At 46.0% G+C, this 10,000-nt stretch overlaps 1 protein-coding gene across 1 annotated transcript in view; it reads left to right on the forward strand.

Moving 5' to 3' along the window:
- The window catches only part of LOC126397773 (piezo-type mechanosensitive ion channel component 2-like), an 88,676-nt gene that overhangs the window by 49,770 nt on the left and 28,906 nt on the right, over positions 1-10,000 (forward strand). The window contains exons 16-25 of the mRNA XM_050056727.1: positions 2,401-2,495; positions 2,968-3,167; positions 3,242-3,399; positions 3,709-3,885; positions 3,983-4,096; positions 4,781-4,981; positions 5,060-5,264; positions 5,557-5,658; positions 9,127-9,304; positions 9,377-9,463. Of these exons, the coding sequence (XP_049912684.1) occupies positions 2,401-2,495; positions 2,968-3,167; positions 3,242-3,399; positions 3,709-3,885; positions 3,983-4,096; positions 4,781-4,981; positions 5,060-5,264; positions 5,557-5,658; positions 9,127-9,304; positions 9,377-9,463 (1,517 nt within the window). The remainder of the gene's footprint in view (positions 1-2,400; positions 2,496-2,967; positions 3,168-3,241; positions 3,400-3,708; positions 3,886-3,982; positions 4,097-4,780; positions 4,982-5,059; positions 5,265-5,556; positions 5,659-9,126; positions 9,305-9,376; positions 9,464-10,000) is intronic.

Raw genomic sequence — 10,000 nt, forward strand, 5'->3', positions numbered from 1 at the left:
AGGCTTTCAAATGAATTATAGTCTAGTTTAGGTTTAGGGCTGATTAACAGACTAGAGTTAAAAATGGCTGCAACTCCCCCTCCTCGGCCGCTGCCTCGAGGAATGTGGGTATTATTATGACTGTCCTTCTGTCCTCCTGTCCTCCTGTCCCCCTGTGCTTCTGTCCTCCTATCCTTCTGTGCTTCTGTTCTCCTGTGCTTCTGTCCTCCTGTCCTCTTGTCCTTCTGTCCTTCTGTGCTTCTGTCCTCCTATCCTTCTGTGCTTCTGTTCTCCTGTGCTTCTGTCCTCCTGTCCTCTTGTCCTTCTGTCCTCCTGTCCTCTTGTCCTTCTGTGCTTCTGTCATCCTGTCCTTCTGTGCTTCTGTTAGAGCTTAGATTCTCTGCCCGAGCCCGACCCGGCCCGCGGGCCCAAGCTGGGTCTGGCCGGGAGCCCCCCTCCCTCTGACGGGCCCACGCCGGGCCTGGTCAGATATGACGGTTTTTTTTCTTTTTAAAGCTATGATTTGATAATGTTATAGTTGTAGCGACCCTGCAGTAAATGTTCTGTTATAATGTCAGTGTTCTGTGAGTTAATGCCATGTTTGGGATTGAATGAGGTGCGGGGTGCGAGTGTGACGGGGATGAGGAGGGCTGTGTGAGTGCGCGTGCTGGTGTGTGTATGAGCGAGCTGGAGGAGAGAGCAGGAGTGCACAGATGGAGTTACAGCTAAGTTGTTGTTTGTTGTTTGTTGGTTGTTTTGGCGTGGTTACGGCCAACAGTAACCTGTACTGTACAGTAATAAATGGTGGTTTAATTGCCGAATAACTGCGTCATCCTTTCCACACGTCCTGGCGGACGCTACAGTATTATAAAAAATAAAATTAAACCACACTTTGTATGACACATAGCCTAAAGTTACAACAAACTTAGGGCCGAATTCACAAAGAATGAATTGCGGCCGCTGATAGCACCTTGAATTGCACTTCACTTGCACCCGCAGTTTATTCCGTCTTAACGTCCTATTCACAAAGGATATTGCGCTAATGATATACCAGCGCAAACACGCCCACAGTTTGGCAGCTGAGTGCAGTTTGCCCCTGATTTGCCCCTGATTGCAATTAGCCACACATTGCAAAGTATAAATGCTGGCTTTGCGCCAAGAACACCGTGGCAGAACAATGGCAGACTTTGTTTGGCAAAGTACTGAATACTGTATACCCTCATGTAGTGATGTCTGCTGGTGAGTCAGTCTAACAGTGTCGGATGGGTTGAGGCTGTGGATTTGACCAAGTTTGACCACTTTATCACTATTCCCTCTCACTTGTAGCTGTTTTTTCGTTATCTTTTGAATTTAATATGAATTATGGAACCGTTTTTGTTCACGTTTGTTTCCCCCGTTTCGTAAAATAAATTATTGAAAGTTGCTTTTGAAGTGCGTGACAGAAGTGCGTTTTGAGAACGACCGCAGACTGTCACCTGTTCAACGCATCAATATCTTCGGATGCCATTAAAGTAATAATGATTATAATAATAATGTCAAAATATTATTTACAGACTGATTTAACAGACGATCACTGCTGCCACGATCACTGGAAAGTCTGGGCGAGAGGCTTCCACAGAGGAGCGCCCAGTTTGCACCAGCTTTCTAAAGACGTTATTTACTTCACTCAAACTGCGTGTGGCTGTTAGCGCTGGTGTTAGTGAATAAGACGTTGTTTATCAATGAGGCTCATTTGCATAAATATATATTATATTTTTGCGCCAAATATATGCATATTACCTAATTTAAATACGTGCAAATAACACCGGAGCACCGAGATGCAATCTGCTTGGCAGCACAGTTAGTGGAGCATTTCACCCTCTGCGCGTGCTTTGTGAATTTGACCGTATCTGTTTGCTTTATTTTTACCGGTTTAGCAGCCGCAAAAGCCACGCAGTCCTTTTGTGAATTCGGCCCTGAGTTACAATGTTGCAACATTGTGCATTGCACACAGCCCTTCACCACCTGGATCCTAAAATAAACACCTGTTTTATTACATAATCATGCTTCCGTGTTGCGCCATTCATTAAGATTCTATGTTTCTGTCATTCAAATAACAAGACTTGTGGTTTAATACTCTTAATTATAACAGCCAATGTATTGAAAAATGTCGGGTTTAAATCGGGGTCTGGCCCATAATTACAGTTAATTGGACGGGCCGGGCCGGTCCCGGACATAACGTGCACGGGCTCGGGCCGGGTCGGGCTGGATTTTTTGGGCCCGATCTAAGCTCTAGCTTCTGTCCTCCTGTCCTTCTGTCCTCCTGTCCTTCTGTCCTTCTGTCCTTCTGTCCTCCTGTCCTTCTGTCCTTCTGTCCTTCTGTCCTCCTGTCCTTCTGTCCTCCTTACCTTCTGATCGTTGTTTCCTGACGTGGTCCTGCAGGTGTGTATCGTACACCTGCACTACTTCCACCAGCCCTTCCTGCAGCTGACCGACCTGAAGACGGTGGTGGACACACACAACAGCACCATCACCAGGTAACACACACACACACACGCACACACACACATGCACACACGCATGCAAGTCCGCTGGGAGAACGTCCTCCACACACCTGGTTGTCCTCCTTCCAATCAGTGTCCACAAATCTGTCCGTCCATTTGTCGCTCTCAGACAACTGGACGGATCAAACACCCAAACCTGAAGGAGGCTTCCTCACCTGTGCTGACCTGTCTCTGTCTCTGTCTCTCTCTGTCTCTGTCTCTGTCTCTGTCTCTGTCTGTCTCTCTCTCTCTATGTCTTTCTCTGTCCCTGTCTCTGTCTGTCCCTGTCCCTGTCTCTGTCTCTGTCTCTCTATGTCTTTCTCTGTCCCTGTCTCTGTCTGTCTCTGTCTCTGTCTGTCTCTCTGTCTCCGTCTGTCTATTTCTCTCTATGTCTTTCTCTGTCCCTGTCTCTGTCTGTCTCTGTCTCTGTCTCTGTCTGTCCCTGTCTCTGTCCCTGTCTCTTCAGGCTGGTCCACTCTGACGGCAGCCTGTTTGACCTGTCGTTGGGCGGAGCTCCTCAGCTCCTCCTGGAGGCGGAAAAGAGAGGAGGACAGAGGGACAGAGAGGAGGACACAGAGGAGAGGTGGATGAAAAAGGAGGAGGAGGACGAGGAGGAAGAGTACCCCTGTATGTTTGAGAGGGAAACCCTGTCTGACCACCTGAAAGGTAAACACCCTACATCACCATCATCATCATGAGTGTGACGCAGACAGCAGACTCCTTGTCTCTCATGTCCTCAGTCCTCGTCTCCTGGAGACTGGTGGTGGATCGTCTCTCTGTCCTGTTCCTGCGTCTCCTCCTCAATGTGCAGCGCCTGCAGCACCTCCTCTGGTGGCTCTTGGAACTGCACATCATCAAGATCGTGTCCTCCTACATCATCTGGGTCTCGGTGAAGGAGGTCAGACTGTCCGTCCCTCTGTCTCAAATGTCCCTGACCTGTCCCTGTGTCTCACCTGTCTCTGAGCTGTCCCTCTGTCTCACCTGTCTGTGACCTGTCCCTCTGTCTCACCTGTCTCTGACCTGTCTGTGTCTGTGCAGGTGTGTGTCTTTAACCTGTCTGTCTCTCTGTCTCACCTGTCTCTGACCTGTTCCCTGTCTCACCTGTCTGTGACCTGTCCCTCTGTCTCACCTGCTCCTAACAGTGTCTCACCTGTCCCTGACCTGTCCCTCTGTCTCACCTGTCTCTGACCTGTCTGTCTCTGTGCAGGTGTGTGTCTTTAACCTGCTGTTCGTGCTGTGTGTGGCCGTGGCTCTGCCCTGCAGGGCGTGGCGCCCCCTGCTTTCAGGAGTCTGTACAGTTTGGACCTGTGTGGTGACCGTCTGTAAAATGTTGTACCAACTCAACGTCGTCCAGCCAATGAGATACTCATCCAACTGTACCATGGTAACCATGGCAACAACATCATACCTCATGTCTCTGTGTCCAAACTGTCCACACAACCTCATAACCTTGTCACACCTGTCTGTCTGTCTGTCTGTAGCCAGGTAACTCCAGTATCGACTTGTCTCGCTCTGTTCTGTACTCTGGTCCAGTTGACCCTGCCCAGTGGGTGGGGCTTCGAAAGACAGACGGAAAACTGCTCGACTACCTGCGGGTGAGTCCTGACATCACAGCTCCGACCACTTAGCATCATGCTAACCTGTTTCTACAGTATAACCTGATTGTGTTAGCTATGATCACTTAGCATCATGCTAACCTGTTTCTACAGTATAACCTGATGATGTTAGCTATGATCACTTAGCATCATGCTAACCTGTTTCTTCAGTATAACCTGATTGTGTTAGCTATGATTACTTAGCATCATGCTAACCTGTTTCTTCGGTATAACCTGATTGTGTTAGCTATGATCACTTAGCATCATGCTAACCTGTTTCTTCAGTATAACCTGATTGTGATAGCTCTGATCACTTAGCATCATGCTAACGTGTTTCTACAATATAACCTGATGATATTAGCTGTGGTCACTTAGCATCATGCTAACCTGTTTCTACAGTATGACCTGATTGTGTTAGCTCTGATCACTTAGCATAACGCTAACCTGTTTCTTCAGTATAACCTGATGATGTTAGCTCTTATCAATTAGCATCATGCTAACCTGTTTCTTCAGTATAACCTGATTGTGTTAGGTCTGATCACTTAGCATCATGCTAACGTGTTTCTACAGTATAATCTGATTGTGTTAGCTCTGATCATTTAGCATAACGCTAACCTGTTTCTAAAGTATAACCTGATGATGTTAGCTCTGATGATGTAGCATCATGCTAACCTGTTTCTACAGTATAACCTGATGATGTTAGCACTGCTAGCCTTCGAGGTGACAGTGTACAGACACCAGGAACTCTACCGTCTCCGTCGCAACGAAGTCCCGCCCCCCACGAGAACACTGTTTCATGACATCACCAGGCGTCACCTTGACGACAGCGTGCTCAGCTGCATTAAGTACTTCCTCAACTACTTCTTCTACAAGTTCGGACTGGAGGTGAGATGCACAGTCATTAGCATAGCAACAACTTAACCTTTTCCTGTTTACAATCATTTCCACGCTCCTCCTCCTCAGACGTGTTTTCTGTTGGCCGTGAACGTGATTGGTCAGCGGATGGATCTGTTTGCTGTAGGCCACGCCTTTGGCCTCATCAGCGTCCTTTCACGTCGCAGCAGGAGGCACATCGCCTCAGTGTGGCCCAAGTATTGCTACTTCCTGTCGGGGCTGATGTGTTTCCAGTACCTGCTCTGTATCGGACTCCCTCCTGCTACCTGCACAGGTACGACCTTAACGAGGTCATTAAACCTCAGATATAAGCGCCGCCCCGTCAGAACGTAGACACGTATTTTCTGTCTCTCGTCCACACAAACAGTTTTACGTGAGTAAAATGGAGATTTTTTTTTAAATGTGTGGGGACATGTGAACTTGAGTTTCTGGAAAACGATGATGTCATCGTGAACATGTGTTTGTTTTAGTGTGGACGCAGATTTTTAGTAAAATGTTTTTGTGGACAAAAAAAATCATGTCGACAGGACGTAAACGACTTTCAATAAATACCTGTGGTGTTTCAGATTATCCCTGGAGACCTCCGTCCTCTAACGTGGACTCCAACGTGGTGAAGTGGCTCTTCCTCCCTGATCACCTGACACCACCAAACCCACTCTTCCTCCTCTGTAAGACCCTTCTCTTCCTCCTCCTCCTCCTCCCCCTCCTTCTCTTCCTTCTCATTGTTGTTTGACATAAGGGTTACTTTAAAAGTAATCAAAGCACTTTACTGCGTTTTTTTAAATTTATATACTTTATACTTTATTAATCCCCCTGAGGGGAAATTCAATTTTTTCACACTAAAAAAGTAACCAGTTACTTTACTGCGTTACTCCCTGAGTAAAGTAACTCAAGTACTTTTAAAATACTTCCACCGTTACTCCCTGAGAAAAGTAACTCTAGCACTTTTAAAGTACTTTTGAGTATTCTACATTTCCTATTGGGCAATGGACCACAGGGCGCTAAGCCTACATTTTTTTGTCTCCAAAATTAAAGTTATGGACCACTTGCCCTTCACTGAGATCCAGTTCTCCCATCACTCGCCTTTTTATCCGCTCCTGTTGTCTTCATAAAGTTAACACATTGCGTTGTCATTTCAAACTCAACATTTCCTGATTTTCCTTCAAATTAAAAGCCCCTTATAACCTCGGCTGAGAGAATCCCTCCATTTTCTAAATAGGCTTTCATTGTGAAACATTTGTAGGAACTTGTTGTGGAGGAAATTGTAGCTTGAATGTTTGCGTACAGTACTTCAAATGTAGCTCCTGCCATCTGCTGACGCTTTTAGGTGACTACAACAACATTTCGGCTGGCACATGAACAGACACAGTGACTCAAATAATAGTGAAAGTAATAAAAATAGGACAAGAATAACCTGATGACATCACACACGCCGTGAAAGACAACCGGGGATAATTGGTGAGTACCATCTTGTAGTGTGCCATGTCTATCGGCCAAGCCAGTTTATGACTCCTCAATCGTGTAATGTGACATAGTGACTTTCAGAACGGGCAGAAAAGTCGTGTAGTGTGAACCAGGCATAATGCAAGTCCTCCTGAGTCTGAGCTGTCTGTCAGCGAGTCCTCCTCCACCTTTTTTTAGACTCCACGGTAGACAACGGCAGCATTTCTTCTACCACGTAGCGAGCCACAAGCTTCATGACTTCTTTCGGACTGATAGGTTTAACGTTATCTCTGTTATTAGAACCAAAAGCCAGTCGTTGCTGTTTCGGAGCTGAAGGACCAGCGTTCAGGAAAAACTCCCCAAAAAACCCTTTAACAGGGGAAAAAAATGGTAGAAACCTCAGGAAGAGCAACTGAGGAGGGATCCCTCTTTCAGGACTGACAGACGTGCAATAGATGTCGTACAGAACAGATCAGCATGATAAATTAACAGTAATCCGTATGACACAATGAGACAGAGAGAGGGAGAGAGACAGAGACAGAGAGAGAGAGAGAGAGAGACAGAGAGAGATGCAGGACAGACGATAATGACAGTAGCTTACAACAACATTAATGAAAGTAATAATATTATAATTATAGTTCTGGCTACTGTGGTACAATATGTTGAAAGTATATATTCATATCTGACAGTATACATATGTGACAATAATCATATGTGTATAATAACAGTAGAAGTATGACTAATGACTAATGATGGCAGCAGCAGCAGGAGGCATCTGGCAGGACCACGGCAGCAGCACAACCACACACTTCACGCTGTCCAGGCACCGCTGTGATATGAGTTAATCTGAGAGACAGTGGAGCAACGTCTCCAAAAGAAGTCTCAGTACTGTATCATAGGCAGCTGGACTTGTTTGAGTTTCTAGAGGACATTTCACCTCTCATGGAGAGGCTTATTCAGTTCTCTGGATGATTGAGAATCTTCAACATATTTCCAGAACAGGTCTGAGAAGTACTGGACCTGTTTCTGACCCACCTCTGTGATGAGAACTGTAAGGACTGAATGTGCGCTGAATGCCTTCAGCGTGAACTGAATGTGTGATTTGGTTTGGGTCAGGGGGAGCGTGTGCTTCATGTAGATCAAGTTCTGTACCAGTGAAACTTGTTCTCCTTCACTCGACCTCATCTACAGATGATCCTTCAGAGTGCAGGAACAGAGATGTCTGTATCCAGGGACAAGGCCGTCTCCAGATGTCAAAGCACGTCAGTAAGGCTCCATGCCTCGTCACTTTGCTTCGGTTACTCTTGACTTTGACGAGACCAAGGTAGTTTAAATTGACCTGGTTAAAGGGTTCCAAATCAGGTGTGATGTCGATTAGAGGGTTGACTGCAGCACCATGCCAACACCGCAGAGTACACGATGATGATGATTCTGTATTTCTCTCTGAGTTTGGACAACATCTGGTTTCTTCCTCTTAGGTGTGAGTGTGGTTCAGGTGTGGTGTGGAGACGTGGTTGTCACTGATCAGAATGACCTGATGTTCGGCCAGTCAGCTTCCAGCTCTCAGGATTCAGTCTGGAGGACAGGGTCCAGTTTGTAGATCCTACTGCTGCTGTCACTATTGAAGCATCGCCCAGTCTGTATCAGGCTGCATCAGGAAGTCTGGGTCTGTCAGTCAACATCCTTCCCCAAGGAGAGTCTCAGGTCTCATACCTCCCAATGCAGCGTCTGCAGGGTTGAGCGCAGTTTTTTATGTGACATCATTGTTTTTTGTCGAATACAGAAACTCCTCAGGTGTCATCCGGGATGTATTTGGAGACAGAGGTGCTGTACACTCAGAAGACAGTCTGTGATGATAAGCTCAAGCTGTCTTTTCAAAGAGGACAGCAGCAGCAACCGTCAGCCTTGAGACTGTCACTGCTTTCAAGGATCCAGAAACAGGAACGTTTTGCAAGATGGCGCCTCCGCACTGGGGGCGCCATCTTGCTGAGTCTGCTTGTGACATTCTCCACTCTGTTACAAGTAGGCTGCAGACACAGCACCCTCAGGCCCTCCTTCTGATCTCTGGGGACTTCAACCACGCCTGTCCATCCACCACCCTGCCCGTCTTCACCCAGTATGTTTCCTGCCACACCAGAGACAATAAAACACTGGATTTATTTTATGCCAACACCAAGGAGGCATATCACTCATCCCCCCCTGCCCCCCCTGGGAAGAGCTGATCACAACCTGGTTCATCTTCTGCCTGTCTACAGACTCATTATTATTATTATTATTATTATTATTGTTATTTATCACAGTTTCTTGTATTTTTGTACTTATTTTGCATGCCTAGTTTTTTAAGTTTTAAGTTTTTAAGTTTAAATTTTGAAATCTTTAATCTGACTCTTTCCCCTTGACTGCTGTAACACTGGAATTTCTCAATTATGGGATCAATAAAGATGTATCTTATCTTATCTTAAACGTGTACACTGCCATGACACAGCTTCCCTTTTCTGGGGTAGAACTGCCAACTTGTAATCGGAGGTTCGGCCCATGTGTTTGTTGACATCATGGTCATGGTGAAAGAGTTGCTCTTGATGATCGTATCTTTCCTGGCCGTCATGGATGAGGATGTTTTTAATATACAGGAAGACACGTCCATCCCATGATCTCCTATCATCGTCTTTATATTGTGTCTCCTGATCTTTCAGATGACTTCATGCTCCTCCTTGGGGCGTCTCTGCAGCTGCAGGTGTTTGAGGAGGAGCTTCATTCGTCAGTACAGATCCTCGCTGGAGACAACTGTGAGCTGGACGAGGATGAAGGACAAGTCGCTGATCCAATCAGACAGCTTCGTCTCAACACAGGCCCTGACTTCATGTTGTGCAGGTAAACACTGTCCACTGTCCACCCGTCCGTCTGTCTTTTTAGCTGTCTGACCCCTGTCATCCATGTGTGCAGGTCTTACCTGGACATGATGAAGATCATCATCTTCAGCTACATGTTCTGGTTCGTCCTCACCATCATCTTCATAACCGGGACGACCAGGTGAGTGGGCGAGATTAGACCCTCCGATCTTTGTAAAAATGGAAATTCAAGATTAAAACTCTAAAACTCCAGAAATAAAAAAAAATAGAAAATTGAATTCATCCCAAAATTCCAATCAACGCATAAAAACTGAACTTTTTGAAGAACCCAAAATGATCAAGAAAAAAAAACATAACGTTTGTAAAATGGTAGACGGACTGTACATGTACAGCTCTTTTCTCGTCATCTGAACACTCACAGCACTTTTATACTGTTAAATTCACACATTCACACATTCACACACTGGTGGCCGAGGCTGCCTTACAAGGAGCCACCTGCTGCTCAGTTACCATTCACACACTCACACACACCGCTGATCTTTGATTAGTGGACGTCCCACTCTACCGCTGAGCCACAGCCGCCACAAAACACCAGACTACATCTGAAATCTGATGAAAACCTGAAACCTGGAGATTTAATCTGAAGATTTATCCAACCAGATGATTAAATTATTTTGTTTTGTCTTCCTGTTCCAACATCTGTATCTTGCATATGTTT

This window comes from Epinephelus moara, chromosome 11, assembly GCF_006386435.1.
Source record: "Epinephelus moara isolate mb chromosome 11, YSFRI_EMoa_1.0, whole genome shotgun sequence".
In the NCBI taxonomy this organism is placed as follows: Eukaryota; Metazoa; Chordata; class Actinopteri; order Perciformes; family Serranidae; genus Epinephelus; species Epinephelus moara.